At 46.1% G+C, this 25,142-nt stretch overlaps 1 protein-coding gene across 1 annotated transcript in view; it reads left to right on the top strand.

Annotated features, from left to right (window-relative positions):
• Window positions 1-25,142, top strand: part of Ttc26 (tetratricopeptide repeat domain 26) — a 227,643-nt gene that overhangs the window by 22,720 nt on the left and 179,781 nt on the right. Inside the window, exons 2-3 of the mRNA XM_077633401.1 lie at window positions 6,039-6,353; window positions 11,380-11,597. Coding sequence (XP_077489527.1) covers window positions 6,039-6,353; window positions 11,380-11,597 — 533 coding nt within the window. The remainder of the gene's footprint in view (window positions 1-6,038; window positions 6,354-11,379; window positions 11,598-25,142) is intronic.

Below are 25,142 nucleotides of genomic sequence, written 5' to 3' on the forward strand. Positions count from 1 at the left end.
GTAGATTACGTTGCATGTATGACATGAATAGTCACGTCGAATTTTTACAATAAAGTCTGATGCTGTGCTGGAAGCCGTTGCTGATGTCGTCATCTGCGCGCAGACTTTGCAACGCAATTTTTTTGCATGGGTGACAGCCGATTGGCACACTTGTGCTTGTTTTGGAAGAAGTGAGAATGTCCCTGGAGGTTTTTGCCACAGCGGTAGCCAACACGGGGCGCTTGCTGAAAAATGTGCTTGAGTCAATCACTTTGCATGAGGATGCCATGGAGTTTTTTTCAAAATGCCCGCGATGTTTGGAATCGATGCCGAGTGAGAAAGCACCAGGTTGATTTGTGATTGACTAGATGATTGGTTTTCTGCTTTGAAGAGTGTCTCGCGGTCAAGAAGGCCTGCGCTTTGTACAGCATCGTTTATTAGTCGCGCTGGGTATTTCCGCTTAATCAGGGCGTCTCGGAGGTTGGTAAAGTTTCTTTCGAAGTCGCGCTCGTCAGAACATATCTGTTTAAAGCGGACGGCTTGCCCATATCGGATGCTAGTCTTGCAGCGTTTAAGATGGCTGCTTTCGAAGTGTAAGTATTGAGGATTGTCGCTAGGTTTCCGGCATACATCTGTGATAAGTTTGCCATTCTTTATTGATACTGTCACATCTAGAAAGCTAATTGTGGTTGGCGAGTAAGAATGAGAGAAAGCAATGGCCTCATGCGCGTTATTAAAACTAGAGATGAAGGATAGAAGTTCTGCTTCACCATGCTGCCAAATGAGAAAAATGTCGTCACTGAATCTCTTATAGTAGAAGGGTTTTAATGGTTGTGTAGCAAGAAACTGGTCTTCTAATTAAGCCATAAATATGTTGGCATAGTAAGGACCAATCCGCGTACCCATCGATGTTCCGTTTATCTGAACATAGTGTCTGCTATTAAATTCGAAGTTGTTAAGTTAAAGTATTAATTTCAAAAGTATAGCAAGCGTGGGGCCATCAAAATTAGAACTTAAGTTTTGTTTCTCAGAAAACTGCACAACCGGCCGGACGCCATCGGAGTGAGGAATGTTGGTACAGAGGGACGCAACATCAAGGGTTACAAGCAAGGCACCCTGGGGGATGTTGAGTTCGACTTTGTCGGATATGAAATGTCCTGTGTCCTGTATGAAGGACTGAAATGTAGCAGGAATTTTAATGATGAGGGCGTCAACATAGCTTGACAGCCTTTCAGTTACGGTTCCTATTCCGGAAATGATTGGTCGGCCAGGGTTGTTAGGTTAGGTTAGGTTAGGTTAGGGATTTAGGTTAGGTTGTGAATTTTGGGCAGTAAGTAAAATCTGCCTGCTAGTGGACTGAGTGAAATTATTGAATTGACTGCACTTTTGTCTGTTTATTACCTGGAATGAGATTGGATAGCGTCTCTTCCAAAACAATTTTAAACTTGGCAGTTGGGTTGCAGTGTAGGAGACGGTAAAATGAGCTATCTGCGAGCTGCCTTTCGGCTTCAGCGACATAGTCAGTTTTGTTCATCACCACGATGACACCACCTTTGTGTCCGGGCTTTATAACCATCTCAGTTTGAGACGCCGGTTTTTTTATTGCTGCGATTTCTTTTCCGGATACGTTTCGGCGAAAGTTCTTTTTAGTATTGTATGCCTCCAGTACATCTTTTTGGACCACCTTAATAAAGATTTCAAGGCAATTTTCTCTCTAAATTTAAGGAGTCCAGTGATTTTGCGACGGCAAATTTTTATCACGTTCGGTATATTGTGGTCGGTCATGGAAGTACTCCTTAAGTCTCATATTACGGGCAAAATTTTCTACGTCTTTAAACAACTGAAACTCACTGAACCCACCGGACGCGGGACAGAAATTTAGGCCATGTGCTAGGGCACTGTCGTCGTCATGAGTCAAGGTGAAGTTCGAAAGATTAATAACTGAGTTATGCAATTGGGATGGTAATGGCAGGGGAGGCTGGCATTGCGGGGACAGAAATATTTTGTCGCGCAACCTTTCTGGACTTGATATAGCGTTTATCTCGGCCTACTTTTTGTCTTTGTACACATCTAGGGCAGCGAGTTCTTCGGAAGACAGGTTAGTGTGGTTTAGCAACTGCTTTTCTGTATTTATTAGTGACTTTAGGGCTGATTGGTGGTGATCCAAAACAACACGCGTAAATTCCAAAGCAGCCGTTGCTGAAATGCTTTCCCATTTTGCAGTGTTGCAGCTAGACAGTTTGGATGTTGCTGGTGTGACATAAAAGCGGAGACCACGCGGAGCAGTGGAGGATGCTACGTAACTTTTTAAGGTATTGACATGAAGTTCCGCTCTTTGCTTCTATCGCTGAAATGATATCACATCTCAGCACCATACCCCCTAGCTTTTCACATGAGACGTTGTTCAAACAACAATGACATTCATCTGTGTTTTCATCTATCTGATTTTTGTCCTGTTGTTGTTCGCCTTTTCTGGTGCATTTGAGCACACGACCAATTCTTTCGCAAAGATGTGATTGCAATGATCCTTCACGATTCCCTAATCATGCTTGACTGTGCTTACTAACACTTTTTCCGTCACTGCCGACTCACACTGAGACGTTTGCCGCTACTATCCGCCAACCGGAATGTTTCCCTCACCACGTGCGTGTACTTATAAAAGCTGCGGCTTTCGCCTGTATCATATACTCTGACGAAGGCTAGACCGTGGTCTAAACGTTAGAATAAAGATTGTTACCTTTTCCACCGTGTGCACACTCTATTGCGTTTATGTTGTACCAGATCCATCGGATCTTCACTCCCTGCTGCTATATATATATATATATATATATATATATATATATATATATATATATATATATATATATATATATATATATATATATATATATATATATATATATATATATATACAACTCTTTATTTTATTCAGCGCTAAACTATGGTGCACTTGCTACTTGTTTGGGGAACCACAACGAAAGACAAATGCTTTGAAATTATACGCGTTATCCATATAATCCGCAAAGTGCCGTATTTAAGTCATACAAAAGATATGTACATGCACCTAAAAAGTGTCAGCTTAGAACGTATGTATAATTTCAGACACCCTGGTATAAATACAGATTAGAAGGGAAAAAAGGTCACAATGCTCTAAAATTGCTGGCCAGAGTGGAAAAACACACTTCTGTGTACCCGGTGCGCAAGCCAGAACAATGGGAATTCAACAAATCCCGCACAGGTTATGGAAAACAACTGTTACCTGCGAAATAAATAAGTATCGCACTTGAATGTAGTTATCTTTTGAAACTGTTTTTTTCGCATTTCCTTTTGCTCACTTGTTTATTCTCGCTATATTTCAATCATGCTGCATATTAGTTTGAAGTTGCGTACATATCCACATGGTTCGCGTGGTAGTTTAATTAATGCCTGTTTTAGTTAATAATGTGTGCACATGCTCTACTTATATAACTTTTGCCTTCGTTTATTGTTTCTTTAAAAACCTATTTTTTTAATGCTGTCACCACTTCGCACACTTTTGCGTGCGCTCCCAGACACCCTTAGAGCGCGGGGGGGGGGGGGGGGGGTGGTAGCGGTTTCGGTCACAAAGGAGATGCCCTCGACTTAGCGTGGCAAGCTCAGCCAGAGACCAGCTACCAAGTGACAAGGGTGCTGGTCGTTTGGTGCATAGCTTTCGCCGGTCGCAAGCCAGAGAATGGGTCGGAGCCAAAGGTTCACAGCTAAGAGACGATACAGAGGATTTCACAATCACTCTTACGAGCACATACAAAGTGATCCACAAATACAATACAACTCATGCAAAGTAACAACCGAGAGAGATTACAATACAACAAAATCTTTGCACCTAAAGTGCACTTACACAGAGAGAGAAAAATAATGAAAATATAATTTGTTCACCGGGCACTGCGACAGTCCGACGACCTGAGGAGCCCGACGGGGTCGATCCGCAGACTAGCGCCCGTTGCCTCGGTGGTCCGTGGCTGGGCGAGTGGTGTTCTCCCGGGAGTCGAGCGGGCGCGCTGCTCGGAAGCTTAAACGGCGGCTCGGGCTGACAGCGGTTGAAGCCCTTCATTTATAGGCGCAGCCCGCGTCTGTTTGTTCTTCGCGCCAAGGCAGGCACGCACGTACACGCAGTATCAACTGCAGAAGCTCCTTCTCCTTCTCGCGCCGGGCGCGCGACCCCATTGGTCGAGCGCGGAAACCACCGTCCAGAAAAATTAGGTAATTCTCGCCACGCGGAGTCATCGGCGCAGGAGCGAAGGGGAGAGGGTGTCACTTTAGCGCGGACAAGGTTACACCCTCTCCGTCGACGATGTGTAGAAACTTCTCAGACATTCCAGAGAAATCGACGCCGCGCGTGCCTATGTTTACTTCGGCGCCACGCCGGCGAGCTGAGTGGAAAGGGCAGCCGCACACGCAAGTTACGCGTTCTCCGGGGATCCTTCCCCGCTGTTTATTTTATTTTTACCGCACGCAGGCGCGATTGCTTACGCGCTGCGCCCTTTCTTTCTAAAATGCGCCGAATTTTGTGACAAATACTGAAGCGTGTAACTGGATCATGCGTTTCAGAAATATTCATGCTAAGGTCATGGTTCTTTTTCTCTTTCTTTTCCTGTCTTTTTTTGCGCTGTCTGTTTGCCATGTATTGGGGTACAGGCTTAGGCCTTTTCTGTCTTTTTGTCTGTGCTCCAAACATCATTCATATGTTGAGTAAAGGTTGTATTGTAACTCCCACCGCGTGACAGTAAAACACTCATTACACAAAATACTCATAAAGCAAACAACACGGAGAGAAAGAACAGTGACAGCCGCAGTTAACACTCAAGATGGAAAATAAGAGCTCATTGGATACAACACTGACAGCATTGCGAAGCGACCGGCTCCACTCTTAAGTTTGTTTTGGGGAAAAATGACATCCTGAATAATTTTGTATGACAACACATTTCGCAGACTTCTAAATGGTGATCTACACGTTCTGAGGGATGATAACGTAGATTTATGCATTTATCTTTTTCTATCTCGACTAATGAGTGACATACACTATGCAATAATCTTAATCGCAGTTTTCTTCGCCTGTTGTCAAGCGGGTCCTACTGTAATTCTTGTCTTCTTCTTGTAGCATGGCACTGAACTGCCGTTCGTAATTTCCGGCAACAAAGCAAGCAGCCGTGTTCAGTATGCGTTCTAACTTTTGTTTACCTTGTATGGTTGTATCATTGCGAAACATTGTTCTACTCTAAGATTTCGGGATATATTCTGCCTCTACCATATGAATGTAATTGGTAGTTACTCGGGAGCGCATACTTGGGCCGTGCGCGCCGCCCGACTTCCTTCCAACGTAGTACGTGGCCAACCGTCGGCTGCTCTTGGACCGATCACCATTAGCCGAACAGGTTGGCCGACGACCAGCGGCCACTGCTGGGCAGTCGGCCAATGCCGCTTGGGTCGGCAGCATCACAGATTCTTTTGTTGACTGAGTAGAGAGAAATTCGTGGGCGAGGCTATCAGCCACGTACCAAATTGCTTCAGAGGCCGATGTGCAAAGGCACCTGCTAAAAGCGTACAGTAAGTCCAGCAGCATTTGCTGCACAAGGAGCAGGCCAAACTAGAGCCTCCTTTCCGAAGGGTACACAGGTTCAAGTTTCGCGGGAAATCGTAGGTACGCAGTACTAGGGGCAGTGTTTTGTAGCCATTTATTTCGTTTTCAGTTGACTATGTTGTGGCGTCCGTTAGTGAAAGGCCAAATCGGGGAGGCATTTCTTCTTCTGTGACGCAGTTCGCCTGATGATGCCGCTCGGAGTCTCCAATGGGAGACGAAGACTATACCTGACGTTTTTTCTCCTTCCCCTTCCCCACGCCGCCTGTGTTTTGTATATTTTTGTGCCTGTTTTGTTGGTATAGAAGCGGTTCTTTCTAGATAGTAAAATCAGTTGGTAGTTGGCGCCTGCCCTGTGTTTTGCGTGTTCCTGTCCCTGTTTCCTTGTGCCGTTGTATTCTACTAACGATGGCTATAAGAAGCGAGCCTGGTGCCCTGCACGCAGCTGCTGTCCCGGACCAAGCCCGCGGTGGCAGCATCGGCCACCGGCCCGGACGACTGCGGCGGTTCGTCGCAGGCGTCGTCGGCTATGGAGAGCCGGCTGCCCACTCTGGAGGAGTTCCTGGAGAAGCGCGACTTCACGGGTGCTATGGCGCTGCTCGAATTCACGGGAGGGGCGCCGTCGGGGTCCGCCTCCACTTCTTCGCAGCTGGAGGCGGCCCTGTGGACAGCTTACTGCGCCTTCCACCTGGGCCAGCACAGGCAGGCCATGCGCATCTACCAGGACCTGCTGTCCGACAAGAGTATGCCCCCGCCCTTGGTAGGCATTCCCGGCAGCACGACTACGCCGCCTTCGGTGGCCCTTAAAGGGATGCTGAAGGCAACGTCATCAAATTTTTCTACCTTGTGAAAATCGATCATATGGCTCCTTGAGTGTATGGAGATGTTTCTCCTGCAAACGAAACACGCTGAATTTTAATACGAACATTTTTATCCAGCGACTCTATTCGAACACGTGACGTCGAGGCAGAACGGGACTCTTTGATTATGGGTATCCGCGATAAAAAACTGGCTCTGCGTCAACGCACCTCGCTTGCAAAAACGGGTGACATGGGCGACACCCGTTGTTTCGATTCTGATCTTTTTTGTAGCTAATAAAAGCTCCGTTTTCAGTGAAAGCGTTCCGTTTGCGAGAAAACGGGGTAATCTATCGCTGCAGGCCAGCTCGAATTCGTCCTCGGTCTTAGTGTCGTTTTGAAGGGAACGACAGGGAATATTATTCCGGTGGAGATGAAAGCTATGTAGCCTTATGCTGATGCAATCGAGAGGATACGGTGGCCGAAGCTGGCAAAGGACATAGTTAATCGAAGATATGTGGGAATGGCCTTTGCAGTGGAGTGGGCGTAGCCTGGGTGATGATGATGTTGATTATGATGCAATTGGGAGTTTTGTTGCAATCGGGCGAGGAGTTCTTATTCAATAATTCTCATTCATATTCTTCGCACAAAAATGCGCAAGAACAGAAAAAGTGAGGTTGTGCCTAGTGACGGCGCTGCTACCGGTTTATCTCACTCACTACGTGACACCATATACATTGCTGCACATAGCCTGTGTTCTTGAATACTGCGTCTTTCCTTTCCTTCTTTTAAAGAGGTTTGTTGCTGTCTCTTGCTGATTATATTCTCTGCAGTGAGCCTTCTGACAAAGGGAGAGTTATGCTGAAAAGCGGCCTTGCTTTCGAGTAGTTGAGCCGAACGGCAGGATAGCGACAGCCGCCATAGAAAAAGTAAAAGTGTGCGTACATTAGCATAAAAATGATGCAGCAGTCCAAAAGCTGCACGGCAAAATGGCAGTGGTGTTGCTCAACTAAACATTGCTTTATTGTGGCTTTCAACATTTATTTTTATTTCCCAATTTGCGGAGTTTATTCACTGCCGCCATCACATCGCATTATTTCTACCATTGCATTACACAAAAACGAGTGCTTCTATTGACTAAAAAGAGGTTTGTACGTTAAGATCGCTGTGAGATCAAGAACATTTTGTATGAAGCTCTCGGCTGTGGCAGAAAAATCTGAGCCCGTTTTCAGTCCAAGATGTAAATGAAATATAATGTTTTCGTAACAGTAATAAATTCTTGCATTTGGAACAAAAATACATCCGTACAGCTGGAATCCTTTCCGCACTCATGTATTTCTTGTATCCCTGCACAATCTCCTTTCGTCACTTAAAACCGGTTATGTAGCGACTACAAGGAAAGGCGATGCCACCGTGTCCTATTGCACATTCGCACATGAAAAGCTCCTCGTGGCGCACACCTCAGCACCATGAAAGATGACTCAATCACGCTCACAACCACTCACTCGCACCCACAACCACTCACTCACACTCGCACTCATGTCCACTTGCACTCACAACCACAGCGCTTGTGGTGTCCATTCTTCGTTGTGTTCCGTTGTTTTATTGCGCTGTTCAAATATGAATCAGTACCAACTCGCCCAGTTCGCAACTTTAATGTATGTATGTCACTTACACTCGCATTCATGTCGACTAGCATTCACAGCCACTGTATCACACTCACCTAATGTCCACTTCCGCTCACAAGCACTCGCTCGCATTCACAACCACTCACTCACACTCACACTAATGCGCACTTGCACTCACAAACACTCACTTACACTCACTAATGCCCACTTGCACTCATGACTGCTCGCCCTCACAACCACTCACTCACACTCACACTAATGCCCATTCGCATTCACAGCCACTCACTCACACTTACACTAATGCCCACTTCCACTCACAATCACTCGCTCGCATTCACAACCACTAACTCACACTCACATTAATGCCCACTTGCACTCACAGCCACTTACTCGCAACTCACTACCACTCACTAACACTCACACTAATGCGCACTTGCACTCAAGACCACTTACTCACACTTGCACTCATGTCCGCTCACACTCACAACCACTTACACTCGCAATCATGTCCACCCGCATTCACAACCACTCACTCACACTCGCACTCGTGTCCAGTAACACTCACAACCACTTACAGTCGCACTCGCGTCCACTCGCACTCACATCCACTCACTCACACTCTCACTACTGCCCACACGCACTCACAACCATTTACATTCGCACTCATGTCCAATCGCACTCACAACCGCTCACTCACACTCACACTAATGCCCAATTGCACTCACAACTACTCACTCATACTTATGTCCACTCGCACTCACAACCACTTACACTCACACTAATGCCGACTTGCACTCACAACCACGCACTCGTATTCATGTCACTCGCACTGACAACCACTCACTCACACTAATGCCCATTTGCACTCACAGCCACTCACGCACGCTCATGACCACTCACTCACACTCATGACCACCCATGCTCACAACCACTCACTCTCATGTTCATATTAACGCTAACTCACCCTTCGCTTAGTCTGGGTCGCACAGATGTGGTGAGTCGCCCAGGGCTCTGTCGAGCTCTTTGGCCAATTCGCAGTTTCGATGCTCGAAGAAAATAGACGCTTAAAACGCACCTTCCATGTCCAAAACACATGTCACGCACGTGTGCTCCCGCGCTTGCTGCTGAGAAGATGAGTGCCTGTTTACCGTCAGCTAAGATGCTTAGACACGGTTTTGGTCGGTATTTGAGTATCAATAATGAGTTTGCCTCGACAATGACGTGTCCGTGACTCTGCATGAACACACTGGAGGCAAGTGGCGACTACCAATTCTTTCGCGGCGTGGGAAACTGAGTGTTTTTGAATAGATCGAGTGAGCTCCTCACGAAAAGGGAAATGGCTGTATTGACCCCCAAATACAGATTTTCCTTGCGAAGAAAAGACCCAAATGTGAGTGGCCCTTATTAGTCCAGGTACAATGTCCTCTAGGGCTTTACTTAGGGCACATATAAGAGCAGGGCTGGCTTCGTCTAGCCAGAGCAGGTATGCGCGACCAATCTGTGGACACACCTGCTGTGTAGTATGTTGTCTTCGCTGCACATAGTCCCTGTCTGAAGGAGGCTTGAGAAACCAAGCGTTCTCGATTGAGGCCGGTGCGTACGGACACCACAAGCGCATCTGCTTAGGCATAGGGAGTGCCAACGCTGCGCCTAGTTATTCTCCTGTAGTCCGCTGCGTCGTTGGACGAGGAAACGTCGTTCGTGGAAGAATGCGTATGGAGCTAACTTTTGAACCATTTTGCAGTGCATGCTGTTCTGAAACGGTTCGACGTGACTGGTAAAAAACCCTGTCGAAAAGTTCATAGAGAAATACGTAGTATCCGGTTCAAAGTATTCCTCATGCTATCCACACATTACTGGGAGTAGAACTGCTGAAATTGGAGCGTGCAAGCATAAGTTATTCGACTCACAATATCGACAACAAAAAGATGAAACAAAATTTCATTTCGCACGCTCGTTTCAATCGCCCAGTGCTGAATATTGCGCGCCACAAGTCATAACCACGCCTTGCACACATGCAACAAAAGCTGGTATGCAGTTGTTTACTTGCCAGGAAAGCCTGCGTTTCGCGTGCATGACGCAGACGGAAGCCTTGTTATGACTCTAAAGAAGTTTTTTTTTTTACTGTGGGGAAAGTATGGAGGAGCTTAATCCTCAACTGTTTCCTGTTCTTTGAGCCGTCCAGTATCCAGCATGCCGGTACCCTTCGGCCGAGGCGGTCGCATTTCGACAGAGTCGAAATGCTAGAGGCCCGTGTACTGTGTGATGTCATCATCAGCATCAGCCTGACGACGCCTACCGCAGGAAAGATGCCTCTCCCATGTCTCCAATTAACCGTGTCCTACCGTGCATGGTAAGGAAGGACAGGCGGTCGAAATTACCGGAGCCCTCTACTACGGCGTCCCTCATAGTCCGAGTCGCTTTGTGGCGTTAGCCTCATAAAATCAAACCAAACCTTCGACCTATTTTGTGGACTCACGTTCACTCATATCCACTCCCGTCCACTCACATCCACTCATACACAGCCACTCACATCGACCCATATCCACTCATCACTCATGCCCATTGACCACTCATCTCTACTCACACCCATCTTCCCTCACATTCACGTTCACTCACTCACACTCATGACCACTCAGGCTCACACCCACTCACTCGCACTCACACTCATGACCACCCGCAATCACATCAACTAGCTCGCACTCACATCCTCTCGCACTAACGACCACTCACTCACAGTGACAGGTGTGAGTGGGGCGACATGAGTGCATTCATGAGTGAGTGTGCCGACCTATGTCGCGGCGATAGCCTACTGCAGGAGGAGAGATATTTCCTATCGCCAAATTTTGAAACCGTCTCTAATCATCAATCAGAAATGCCAAATTGAAACAGGCCAAAGACCAGAAGCAACTGGAGTCCGATTGGTTTCAAGTGGCTCGCAGTCGGTCCCAGCTGCGTTTCGGTCAGTTATAGGTTTTATATATCACAGCGACACCTGTCAAGGCCACGTTTCCCATTTCTGCTACGCTGTCGGCGTTACACAACAGCTGCAAGGCACTAAGCTGATTGGTCCGAACACGATGACGTCTCGAGTGACGTTAGTAGTTCCCTCCCTCCTTTTACCCCTACCCCTGTCATGCCGGATGCCCGCCTTACATGGATGGACGGAGGGACGGACGGACGGACGGGCGACCGTGCGTGAACTTGCCCCGCACCACGCCAGCTGTCGGTGAAATTCGCGCTACCAGAAAGGCAAATGTGCGGTCAATTTTTTTCAGCTCGACTGCAGAACGACATGCCCTCGAGTTGAGTGGGCAGGTGGAAAAAAGCGCGCCGCCTGCAGCGTGGTCTGCCTCTGCAGGACGTGTGGAGCTACCTGGCCTGCTGCCAGTTCCACCTGGGCCTCTACCGCGAGGCCGAGGAGTCGGTGCTCAAGGGCCCCAAGAACCAGCTGCAGAGCAGGCTGCTCTTCCACCTGGCCCACAAGGCAGGCGACGAGAAGAGACTCATGGCTCTGCACCAGAGCCTGCAGGACATCCTCGAGGACCAGCTCTCGCTCGCCTCCATACACTACCTCAGGTCGGGCTCTGTTCTCTCTCGGGGAAGCGACACATGAGCCCTCAAGGAGTGGTTCCGGAAACTGGCGTTAATGGTTGTTTTGTGCTGGTGTAAAGAGGAATACTGAGTCAGGATAGGCTAGCGTTAGGCGATAACAAATATGCCAATTTTACCGAAAACAACGCTTTTGTAAGCCAGAAAGTTGCGAAAAAAGCAAAGTGGACATGGCGCCATGCTCAACTTGTGGAATCGTGCAACAGCTGTTGATTGGCTACATCAAGTAGAAAACGCAACATATGAGATAATAATTAATAGTACCTTGTTCTGGCATGACAGGGGTTTTCATGTTGGACTTTTATTTCGATACGACAGGAATTTGTATGCAACCAATGAATACGCTGAAATTTAAGCTTCAGCAATGCACAATGAAGCCGGGTCGCTCTCAGCGCCCTCACAACGTTGGCAGCGACAACGCTGACAGCGACCTTCTTCGCTGTCCTTTGATGTACTTGCGAATTTGTCTTCGCCTTTCTCATGCACCTTGCAAGCTTCTCTTCTCTTTCAGTTGATCAGCCTGTGACATAAAATGTTAACAATGATTAAAAATACAAGGGAGCAGGAAGAACAGTGACGTTGCGCAGGAGAAGAATATTGCGGAGCGCGTTTCGGGATTCGTCTTGTTATGCGCCAAGTGTTACATTGGGCAGCCTGGCAGGTGCCTCAACACCAGGTTGACAACGGAGCATTCTCACAAAATCGATCAAGTCACGCATCGTGCCTGGCATTGCGGAAATAACAGACGCGTACCTTTTTGTGAACCCACAACAATTGCAGTTCGCGTGAGCGACGAAGTGGACACAGAGGAAAGAGAAGCTTACGAGACACATGAAGCAGGCGATGAGAAAAGTTAAGTGCCCTCTCAGTGAAGCTAACTGCGGACGAGGTAGACCTAATAAGAAACCGGAAAAAGCGTGCATGGCGGTATAGTTTTTATTTATTATTTATAAATAAACAATTATTGATAATCAATTTAAATAATTATAAATATAATTTTTATAATAAAAATAAAGTGTCTCGAGCCAGCATACAAGTGTGTTCAAGTTTGCAAGTTGCTTCTTTGTGAGAACATCGAGGTCAGCCCAACACAGAAACACAGAAAGAGCTGTTTCAATAACTGCTTGGGGCTCAAAGTGCTATTTGTAATGACATTTCAGAAATGAAAACTCAAACTACCTGATGCCGGAAAAATGATAAGTAACCTTTAACAGATGTTCACTAAAACTAAAGAAAAGCTTTAAGGCGTTTCTTCTGCTCGTAACGATCAGGTTGCAGCTACCCTTAAATCACTGCAACACGTCACTGGCTACCAGACAAAAAAGATAAGCGAGCTTGAGGACAGAAACAGGCGATGAAATAGTTATTCATGGCATAACTGACATGCCGGATGAAACTGAAGCGCTACTCAAGGAAAGGTTATTACTGAGGTAATGAAAGATAAGTTGAATGTTGAGTGCGAATATATCGGCCGCATTCAGAGGCTTGGCCGAGAAGGAACTAACTGTTCAGTCACCATCTATCTCCAGAGTTTCAATCAAAAGAAAAAACTGATATTTGAAAATTGCACAAAACTTAAAGGATCAAACATAAGTATTAGGAACGACTACTCGCAAGCTACACTAAAAAAAAAGGAAGCTTCTGTGGGACAGCGCGCAAACCGAGAAACTTGAGGGTAAAAAAAATATACCTGATTCATGAGGGACTTAACATTGACAAAGAACGTTTTTTCTGGGATGAAGCAAGAAACATGCGCGTGAAGATAATTAGTAAACCAGCCACGCAGCCATACACTCGATGCTGTCCCCAAAAATGCGACAAGCAGTTGTGTACTGTTAACTTAAACGCTTGCAGCGTGTTAAACAAAAAAGGAAATCTCGAAATTATTAGAGCATAACCCACAGATCGCAGTGATAACAGAGACGTAGCTGTCGCCTGAAATAAGTGATGAGGATGTGTTCCCACAGTCTTATCAGGTTTTCCGCAAGGATCGGAGTTCTTGTGGAGGCGGCATTGCAGTACTTATTAAACACAATATAGAAGCTGTTCTGGAAAACGATGCAAATCTCGAATGCTTATGCATAAAAATCACGTGTTGGGGCCACAAATTTCTTATGTGCGCAACTTTGCAGACCTCCCGATGCGCCACCTGAGTATCTAGTCAAGCTACAGGAAAGCATGTCTCATTTGCAGTCAAACAAATTGTTACTAGTAGGTGACCTGAACTTACCTGACGTTGATTGGGAGCGTTTGCAAGCACTTTCACGGAACAGTAAACATTTAAACAGCATGCTTAACATAATGATACGCATGGCCTGGTTCATATAGTTCAGGAGCCAACACGTTCAGGAGCCAACGGTTCAGGAGCCAACGGTTAAGGAGCCAATAGTTCAGGAACAGGACCTTGTCAATCTGCGTTCGATGTGGTATTTTTGCCCAGAATGCTAACTGAATATACTGTTGCGGTTGGAGAAGGTATATATGATCACCGGCTTGTCAGTATCAGTGTACACATAGTCGCTTCTACTCCATCTGAGAAACCTGTGAAGCGTTCCTTCAAAGACCACTCACGGGCAAACGATGCAGCTATAATAGAACATATGGAAACATGCCTCACAGGCTTTAACGACAATGACGTGATAAAAATTTGGCGCCATTTCAAAGACATGTGTCAGTTCTGTATCAATAACATTGTTCTCTGTTAATAACTAGTTCACAAACAAACCCCGTGGATAGCACGTGAAATTATCCACATGACACGCAAGACAAAACGGTTTAGGAAAAAAAACGCTTACAACTCGATCACATTAAAGAAATGAAAAAAGTCCTTGCGCGTGCAGTTCGGGCCTCGAAGAAACGCCGCTTCAATACAGTGTTACCGAACTTTATTGTTGAACAGCCCGAAAAGTTCTGGAACTATTTGAGCGATAAAAAGAAAGCAGTATCACAAATTTGCATTGCCGGATCAATCACTACCGACCACCGGGATGTAGCGTCTCATTTCAATGATTATTTCTATGGTGTGTTTTCTAAATCTAGCATTTGTTCGTCAAAGGAGAAAATGTTTCACCCATCTGAAGCGAATTTTATTTCGTGCCTGACATAGTATCGATGTTATTAAACTTAAAAACTAAATCTTCATGTGGTCCTGACAACCTTGCAAACACTTTTTGAAACAATATGCTGAATGTATTGCGAACTTCCTTGTAATGATATTTCGTGCTTCACTACTCTCTGGAAAATTACCGGATGACTGGTGGATAGCCAGAGTTGTGCCCGTGTTCAAGAAAGGCGACCGTTTATTGTTAGAAAAATACCGTCCAATATCACTGACATCCTCATGTAGTAAACTAATGGAACATATTGTTGCCAATCAGATTAACGAATTTCGGGATAAACACTCCATAATGGCAAATGTTTAACACGGATTTAGAAAAGGCTATTCAACTCTAACACAACTATAGTCACAGTAATACATTCATTCGCCTCATGTCTTGATAAAAATAATCGAATCGACACTCTATTTCTTGATTTTAGCAAAGCTTTTGATACAGTTACACATGACAAGCTAATATTAAAACAGACTTCTTGAGCTTGTAGAAATTCTGATCGCATGGATAACGAACTGTTTAACAAACCGCCGCCAGTTTATATCAATTAATGAGCAACAATCTGGCTGTCTTCCGGTCAACTCAGGAGTCCCCCAAGGAAGTGTCCTAGGACCATTGCTTTTTTTACTTCACATGAATGATATTGCTACTGCAATTAATTCCTCTGTGCAAATCAGGTTGCTTGCCGCACGATTGTGTGCTTTTTCGAGAAAGCACTTCAACAAACGATCAAATCGATTTAAATGCTTATCTTGCTCGCATATTTGATGAGTGCAAAATCTGGGGAATGCAGCTTAACACTGAAACGACGGTCTTTCTACGTTTTTGTCGTCAAGGAACTGCACTACCTTTTACGTACGAGCTAGGTTCGTCGGCTTTGCATGAAGAAACCAAATATAAGTATTTGGGTGTCAGAGTTGGTAACAATTTATCATGGAGTTTACACATTGACTACATTTGTTCTTCAGCCTTGCGTAAATTATATTTTTTGCGACATAAACTTAATAACTCTCCAGGTAACGTATAATTGCCTGCTTACTATTTACGAATTAGACCTAAACTTGACTTTGTCATACGTTGTCTGGGAGCCGTTTACTCGGAAAAACATAAAATGTCTCGAAAGGGTACAGACGAAAGCTGTGCGAATACCTACTCAATATTCTCTCGATATGACTTTCCCTCACAAATAACGAGTGGTATTGGCATTGAGCTTATTGAGCAGCCTGGGAAAAATCTACCATGGCGGTTCCTTTCCATGCTTGTTAATGGAGATTTAGCAATTAACCCTTCATTCTCCAGGCTTACTCAGCACCATCATCCAAATTCACTGACACCTTATTTTGAACTGACGGATGTATTCAAGTTTTAATTTTTTCTCCCGAACTATAACAGACTGGAATGACTCACTGTTTCCTGTTTCCGTTTCTGATGCATTGTCTATTTGTCTTATTCTTTTTACCACCCTGCTTGGACCTGAACAAGGCCTGGAGTATGAAATAAATAAATAAATAAAAATATTAACAGCACACCGGCGTCGCCCGGGGAGCGGGGAAGGCGGCATTATCGTAGGGGAGGCAGTTTTAGAATGATGTGGTAATTGATGGTAAATGATCGGATCTGACATCCTAGTCGAAATCAAGAGAAAGAAATGGGCTTGGGCAGGGCATGTAATGCGAAGGCAAGATAACCGCTGGTCCTTACGGGTAACGGAATGGGTTCCAAGAGAAAGTAAGCGTAGCAGGGGGCGGCAGAAGGTTAGGTGGGCGGATGAGATTAAGAAGTTTGCAGGCAAAGGGTGGATGCAGCTGACAAAGGACAAGGTTAATTGGAGAGACATGGGAGAGGCCTTCGCCCTGCAGTGGGTGTAGCAAGGCGGATGATGATGATGATGGTAATTGATCACAATAAGCAAAAAGCACATAAAACGGAGTTAACACCAAGGTATGACAAAATAAAAAGTTCGCATTACAAGGGTGACGACCTTCGTTTATTTCACAGTCCACGAGGCAGTCCTACAGAATGCGGCGCTGTAATAACGCATTACTTGTGAGCTTTCTCAAAAAATACTTTGCGATTTTTCCTCCTTGCGCTGCGAGATGCCGGGGCTGTGGCCAATGGCCAGAACCACAACTTTCGTATAGTCTTGCTTGGCCCGCATACGAGCGAATAAGTCAGCGCAGCCTAGTGCAGCAACCTGGAAGTGCCGTATACACTCGACTAAAGGCCGCACATTTTGATTCAAAATTATGGCGGGGTGCGGCCCTTACATGTATGCGGCGTTTTTGAGCCCAATTGTCCAATTGTATCCTGAGGAAACTACTTTATTAATGCGAAAGCATTAGATGGCTATGTCCCGAGTTTCGTGTCAGCAAAACTTCCTCCGCACGATAACGTCGCTCTGCGAAAATAAATGTGAAAACGTTTGCTTGTATTAGATACTGTGTGATGAGATCTCGCTGTGGGAAAAAAGTTGGTCGATGTAGTATAATTAGTTAATCAATTAAACACGAAAATTACACTTCGACGTCCCAATAGCCACAGACGTCGACATTGCTTCTCCGCTCGATTGGGTTGTTCTGTAAAGATATATGTGCAAAAGTTTTATTGTGTTAGCACGTGATGAGATATTGCTGTTTCAAAAATTTGGTTGATGAATTATAATCAATTAATTAATTAAACGTGATAATTGCACTTTGACGTCACTATAGCCCTGTGTTTCGTGTCAGCAAAACTTTCTCCGCACGATTACGTCGTTCTGCGAAGATAAATTGCAAAAGTTATATTGTGTTAGAGAGCGCGTGATGATATCTTGCTGTGGGAAACATTTGCTTGATTAATTGTAATTACTTAATTAGACTACGACGACACAATAGTCACGGACGCGGACATATCACCTGGACGTGAAACGTAAAGCAACTAAAGGAAAAAATAAAAAGAACAATAAAAATTAAAAAATGAAAAGGAAAATGAAAAGTAAAAATTAGAAATAAAAATATATTTAAAAAATAAAAAAATAAATACATCGCCTGGTGGTGTCGTGGAGAAAACCCGCGTTCTAGAAAGTTCCATGCTTTCGCAGTTCTCCACGTAAGCAGACAAGTGCCCTGGTAACTTTGCTGCATACAGTGTCATATTATGTCTCGCACCTATAATTGTCGATATCTTTGAGGTTCTTCCATCGGCATAGCTGTCGCCGCGGCAACGTCCGGGACAGTATTCACGGACAGAGAAGCTGAAGTGATGCTCTTTTCAGCCTTCCTGTCGCGTCACTTTGCTGTCGACCGTTGCCATCCACTCCGAGTACAGACTTGTGAAAAAATTCAGAGGGCACTTCAGTCTGCTTACGTGGAGGAATGCAAAAGCATGGAGCTTTCTAAAGGGCGGCTTTATTCCACGGCGCCAGTACGCGATCTATTTATTTTTTCTTTTATCTCTTTCTTTATTTTTAAAATTCTCATTTGTTCTTAATTTTCTTTTTTTAAACTTTATTTAATTTACTTTTCCCGTCCAGGTGCTATGTCGACGCCCGTGGCTATTGTGTCGCCGAAGTGTAATTAATTAACTAATAATAATTCATCATCCAAATGTTTCACCCAGCAAGGTCTCATGACGCACTTCCTAACACAATCAAACTTTCGTACTTCATCTTCACAGAACCACGCAATCGTGTGGAGAAAGTTTCGCTGACACGAAACTCGGAACATAGCCATCTAATTCGAAAGCATTGGCTTTCGCATTAATAACGCTGCAAGCTGCACACAGCCGCAGAGCTACAGGGTGACTACGATAGCAGCAGGCAGCTCCCCGCGAAGCATGCCACTCAAGAAAAATTATACACGCGAGAAACGTGGTTCTTTGCGGGTGTCCTCTCTCTTCTCTTCTTCTTTCACTCCCTCTATACCTTCCCTTACGGCGCGGTTCAGGTGTCCAACGATAAATGAGACAGATACTGCGCCATTTCCATTTCCCAAAAAACCAATATTATTACGCGTTTTCCTTTTGTTTTCTTTTTTTAAATTATATGTGCTCTCAATTAAGTTGGACGGGGCTCTCCATGCACGAGAGGGGCCCTAAGTATATTTCAGTCCGCAGACCATGCAGCGTTTCCGGCGTGACAGCTACCATCGGAGCAGCTGGTAACAACTGCACGCTCCCGCAGTCATGTCGCGGATATCGGCGATTTCGACGATCCAGGGGGGGCGCCTCAGTTTATCCGCCCTGGCGGCGCTACGAAGAGCTGCTTCCTGGCCTAGCCTATACGTGGAACTGTGCCTGTCATAAAACTTCGCGATGAGCTCGCGCTTGCTTATCGATGGTGGCGAACTGGTGCAGGCTCAGTTTTTGTCGCTCGACGCCGTTCACAGGCTAATCGAGAACGTCGCGCATGAATGCGAAGCGATGGACGGTGGACGCGACCTTTGTAGACGGTTTAAAATCAGCAACATCCAAGTTGGGATGACAGAACTGCAGGAGGGTAATTCTTGACGCTTAGAGGTATATAAGCAAGGCTTAGCGACTGTCATGCGTCTAGCGCAGGAAACGAGCTAGAAACGTCATCACTGCCGCACGCACCCTAGCTTCCGTCGCGTGGCGTTTTTCCTCGGTCATAAATTTTAATGACCAAGTGCGTTACTTTAGATATCGAAATAGGTATTTAATCGTTTCTACAAGCGGAAAGCGTGAACAATATGAGATCGCCTTCATCACCATCATCAGCCTGACTACACCCATTCCAGGGCAAAGGCCTCCCCTATCTCTCTCGAATTATCCCTGTCCGTTTCCAGATGCGCCCACCCAATGCCCGCGCACTTCCTAACCTCATCCGCCCACCTAACCTTCTACTTGCCTTCTCTCGGTATTCACTCTGTTACCCTTAAGGACCAGCGGTTATTTTGCCTTCGCACTACAGGTCCTCCCAAGCCCATTTCTTCCTCTTGATTTCGACTAGGATGCCAACAACAAGCGTTTGTTCTCTCACCCACTCTGCCCGCTTCCGGCCTCTTAACGTCACACCTATCATTTTTATTTCCATGCTCGGTTTGTTGTCCTTAACTTAAGCTGAACCCCTTTCGTTAGCCTCCACGTTTCTGCGCTGTAGGTGAGTACTGGTAAGATACAGCTGTTGACCACTTTTCTCTCAAGGGATATTGGTAAACTGCCATTCATGACCTGAAAGAACCTGCCATATATGCTCCACCCCATTCTTATCCTAGATATTTCCCTCTCATGATCCGAATCAGCTGTCACTGCCTGCCCCATGTAAACGTATTCCCTTGCCGCTTCCAGCATCTTGCTGCCAATTGTGAACTTCTCTTCTCTTTATAGGCTGTTGAACATTACATTGGTTATTTGCATGATAATTTTAAGACCCACCGTACTGCTCGGTCTGTCCAAATCATTGATCGCGATTTGCAGTTCACCTCCTGTGTGACTCAGCAAGGCAATGTCATCAGCGAATCGCAGATTATTTAGGTATTCTACATTAACTCTTATCCCCAACTGTTCCCAATTCAGGCCTCAGAATACTTCCTGTAAACCGGCGGTGAATAGTATTGGCGAGATCGTGGCTCCTTGCTCGACGCCCTGCCTTACTGGAATTTTATTGCTGACTTTATGGAGGACTGTGGTAGCTATGCAGTTCCTATTAATATTCTTACGTTTAGAGACGCCAACATGCCAAGAATATTCAAGCCACTGAGAAGCATCAATCGACAAGGGCCGTCGACGTAGTTGCAACGCCACGAATGCAGGTGATGGCCTCTACAAGGGACCTCCCCCCCCCCCCCCCTCCTGCTTGTTACGGGGTGAAACGGTCCCCGCTGCCTGAGAACGGCTTCGGGAACCTGTCGTTTGTTCTCAACGCCGGACCCACCCGAGAAATAACGACGTCTTTCTCCCGGAGGGGACGGCGGGGGAGCCGGCAAGTGGCGCGGGGCTGCAAATGAGCCGTGGCAAATGCGGCCGTGTTTGACTAAGCCAACGACGCCGGAATCCTCGTGCTTCGAAAACAACCTCGTTTTACCCTAAGGGCTTTTCCTTATACGTGGAACCTTCTGCAAAGTGCAGTGCCATCCTTTCGTTCCCACGCCACCGCTGTGAAGTGCAGGTGACTGACCTTCGACGCTGCTTGGGGCCCGCTTCGGGCTATTCGTCACTGCTGCCTGGACAGCGCGGACCATACCTTGCCAGAAGTGGCAAGAGTGTGTTGTTGGGGGCGTCCTGGAAGGCGTACCCTAAAGACTGGACACGTGATCTACATCACAGTGATTCGACGCATTTTTAATGAACTAAATTCCTCAACTAGGGACCTGGGGACAGCGGACCCTATTTAAGCAGCGATCTGGCGTGTGATCAGCCAGCTCCCGATTCACTCTTTCGAACTATGTAAAATTGTAAATAAACCCTTTCAGTCTCTTCTCCACCTCGAAGACCCTTCATCTCTTCGTCACCCCACAACAGCGGTCTCCCGATCCGGAACCCGGAGACACCGACCTTGGCGAGAGACGGCACAGGTGAACCAGGGGCCCGCATCATCACAACTGGCGGCAGCGGTGGTATCGAAGCGCAATCCCCCCAACACCGGTGGCCTGCTATGGGGTTGGAGCCCCACATCTAACAATATCTTCCAGTGTTTTGACATAAGGCTCATCTACACCCTATTTCCGCAATGCTTGTATGGCTGCTGAGGTTTCCACTGAGTCGAATGCTTTCTGGTAATCAATGCAGGCTATATATATATATATATATATATATATATATATATATATATATATATATATATATATATATATATATATATATATATATATATATATATTGGTTGGTTATATTCTGCGCATTTCTCTATCACTTGATTGATAGTGTGAATATGATCTATTGTGGAATATCCTTTACGAAAGCGTGCCTGATCATTTGGTTGATTAAAGTCTAAGGTTGCCCTGACTCTATTAGCGATTACCTTAGTAAATATCTTTTAGGCAACGGACAGTAAGCTGATCTGTTTTTAATTTTTCCAGTCCTTGACGTCCCCTTTCTTGAGTATAAAGGTCATGTTTGCGTTCTTGCAAGCATCTGGTACGGTTGAAGTCATAAGGCACTGCGTATACAGTGTGGCTAGTTTTTCTAGCGCAATCTCCTCTCCGTCCTTCAACAGATCTGCTGTCACCTTATCCTCACCAGCTGCTTTCCCCATTTGCATTGCTCCTAAGGGTTTCTTTACTTCCTCTTTCGTTCCTGGCGGGATGACGCATTGCTGTGCGCTACTGTGTCTATCATTAACTTTCTGTTTATATTGGCTACTGCATAGATTTGTGTAGAACTCTTCGGCCACTTTAACTATCTTACCCATATTGCTAACGACATTGCCTTCCTTGTGTCTTAGCGAATACAGCTTGTTTTTACCTATGCATAGTTTCCTCTTCACCGCTTTTAGGCTACCTACGTTCTTTAGAGCATGCTCGATTCTCTCCATATTAAACTTCCTTATGTCGGCTACCTTTGCGCTTATTTATCATCTTCGATAGTTCTGCCCGTTCTACGCTGTCGGTAGGGTTAGACACCCACGTACTTTGACATTTCTTAATCAGATCTTTCGTCCCTTGAGATAGCTTGCCGGTATACTGTCGAACGGTCCTACCACCTATTTCTACTTCACACTCCGTAATGATGGCTGTCAGATTATCGTTCATTGTATGAACATTAAGACCGCCGTCCTCAGTTAAAGCTGTATATCTGTTTTGCAGCGATATCCTGAATTCCTCTATTTTTCCTCTTACCGCTAGCTCGTTAATGGCTTATTTCGTTCCCTCTTCAAGTCTAAGGCAATTCGAGACCTTACCGTGCTGTGGTCGCTACAAGGCACCTTTCCGAGGACGTCCACATCCTGAATGATGCCAGCTTGAGCGCATAGTATGAAGCCGATGTCATTTTTAGTCTCACCATTGGGGCTCTTACAGGTCCAATTCCTGTTCTCTCGTTTGCGGAAGAAGGTATTCATGATCTGTAAATTATTTCCATCTGTGAACTCTACTAATAGCTCTCCCCTGCTATCCCTAGAACATATCCCATAGTCGCCTACCGTCTGGTCGCCAGCCTGCTTCTTGCCCACCTTCGCATTGAAAGCGCCCATCAGTACAGTGTACTGTGATTTTACCTTGTTCATTGCCGATTCCACGTCTTCATAGAAACTTTCAACGGTCTGATCATCAAGACTGAATGTAGGCGCGTAGGCCTGCACCACATTAAGCTTGTACCTCTTATTAAGCCTAATTACGATAGCTGGCACCCTTTCGTTAATACCATAGAAATCCTCTCCGTTGCCAGCTATATCCTGATTAATGAGGCATCCCGCACCTAGTTCTCGTCTGTCCGCTAATCCGCGATAGCACAGTATGTGTCCGTCCTTTAGTACTGTATACGCTTCACCTGTCCTAACTTCGCTAAGCCCTATGCCTTCCCATTTACTGCCCGCTAGTTCCTCGAACAGCATTGCTGGGCTAGCCTCACTATATAAGGTTCTAGCGTTAAACTTTGCCAGGTTCAGATTCCAATAGCAGCCTGTCCGGAGCCAGCGATTCTTAGCTCCCTCCGCTGCGTCACAGGTCTGACCGCCGCCTTGATTAGCTGCTCCGCAGCCGCTGGTGACTGAGGGTTAATTGGTTTGATCATAGAAGGTTGTGGCCAAGTACTGCACCAGGGTGGAAAATCCTGTTCTGGTGAGGGAGTGTGTTGTCGGCTCTGGTCACCGAGATCAGGCGGCACCTCAAGGCCTGCTTATGCAATCTCCTTGCCCGCTCACTATTTTCTCTGAGTAACCGCGCCTTGCGGCCTCTGTTAGTTCGTAAGCAGTGGATCGAAGGCCCGTTATGGATATAAGGCCGCTATGACACAATATTTTCGTCGATTTCTATTCGGTTCGGTCCGTTTGAGTGCATGATTCCATTCGCAGCAATGACAGGAGGCAATAGAGATGCAAAAAGGATCACAATGAAATGGAGTTGTAAATCAATATGTCGCTCCCTCTCTCTCTCTCTCACCGGGTAACAAATCGCCATACAGGCACGCCGTAATAAGGCCGGCCAGTGTGCAAACTTCCCGTTCCCGCGCTCCCTCTCTATTGCAGGCTCCAGAAAGCTCATGCAACTGCGCCTCCATCCTGCTCTACCTCGTCAGCATGCAAGCATTCATCTAACAGGGTTCCTAAGATGCGTTTTCACAGCAAAACTCTGACAACAACCTCTATGCGAGCCGGCTAACCACTCACTCAGCGGAGCAAACGGCGTGGTTCAGTGCGCCGATCCTTGTTAAACCACGTTCGCCGCCGCAGAATGGCGCCGGTTTCGTGAAAATCGCCAATACGCACCGTAGGTTACGCAAACTTGTCGTGGCCGAATTGAAACTTCGCTGCTGAGAAAAAAGCGCCCAAATCGGAGTAAATGGCTCGTCCTCTAGCGCACACCCAAATGGAACTTTTATTTTCTCCATATAACTTTTATTTTCTCCATACATGGGAGGTATTATAGGAGTAAGAGGGCCACAGAAATGGAGCCCAAGAATGACGTCTTGTTTGTTTATACTCATTTAGGGTAATTCCTACAGCAGTGCTAACGGCGGAAACGGACAGTTGCTGCGGGGGCTGCCGGCAAGCCAAATTGGGAAACTGCGCTGCCCTAATGTGACCTCACGCGTTCTTTTCGCCGTCTGCAAGCCCAGCGGCGGCGTAGGCAGAGGCGGCAGGAGTCGCCTACTTCTCGCCTGCTTTTGCTGTACGGGCTCGTTTGGTTGGCTATCATCGTAGAAAATGGGATATAACATTAGAATCAATCGAAAACTGAAAAGGAATCTAGGAGTAGTTTTCAAGGTCATGCACCGCACTATATTTGACTAAAATCCAGAGCAAAATAAGTTCAAAAAGGGAACACATCTGGAAGTATTTTGGTCTGGCAGTGTTTGCTTTCATATTCACTTCTTTAAGGCTTGGCTTTTCAATATGAATAAGGAAAAATGTAGCCTCATCAGCTCAATCAAGAGCTCGGCGTTGCAAGTTCTGCCACAGTTCCATGTTTATGCAACACACTATAATCTGTGAGAATCACACTGAGAAAAGCTGTGAGAATTAGGCCTACGCAGGGGCTCTAACGGGGTGGCGACACTAACAGAGGTGGGTCAGGTATGGTTAGAGCACTGGAGGCTTCACAAGAGCAGTTTAATTGTGTAATTTACTGCAGCGGAAAACGGCGACACCGCCGATAAGTTGTACCGCGGCAGGCGCCCGTGAAGGAGCCGAAGTGAGCAGAGATCCAGCGACGATGGTAACCGAGGGGTCGTCACTCACCGCCATTATCACACCACTGACCGGAAGCAGGCGAGACGCTAGGTGGCGGGGCGGATCGTTTTTTTTTTT

This window comes from Amblyomma americanum, chromosome 8 (genome assembly GCF_052857255.1).
Source record: "Amblyomma americanum isolate KBUSLIRL-KWMA chromosome 8, ASM5285725v1, whole genome shotgun sequence".
Classification (NCBI taxonomy): domain Eukaryota; kingdom Metazoa; phylum Arthropoda; class Arachnida; order Ixodida; family Ixodidae; genus Amblyomma; species Amblyomma americanum.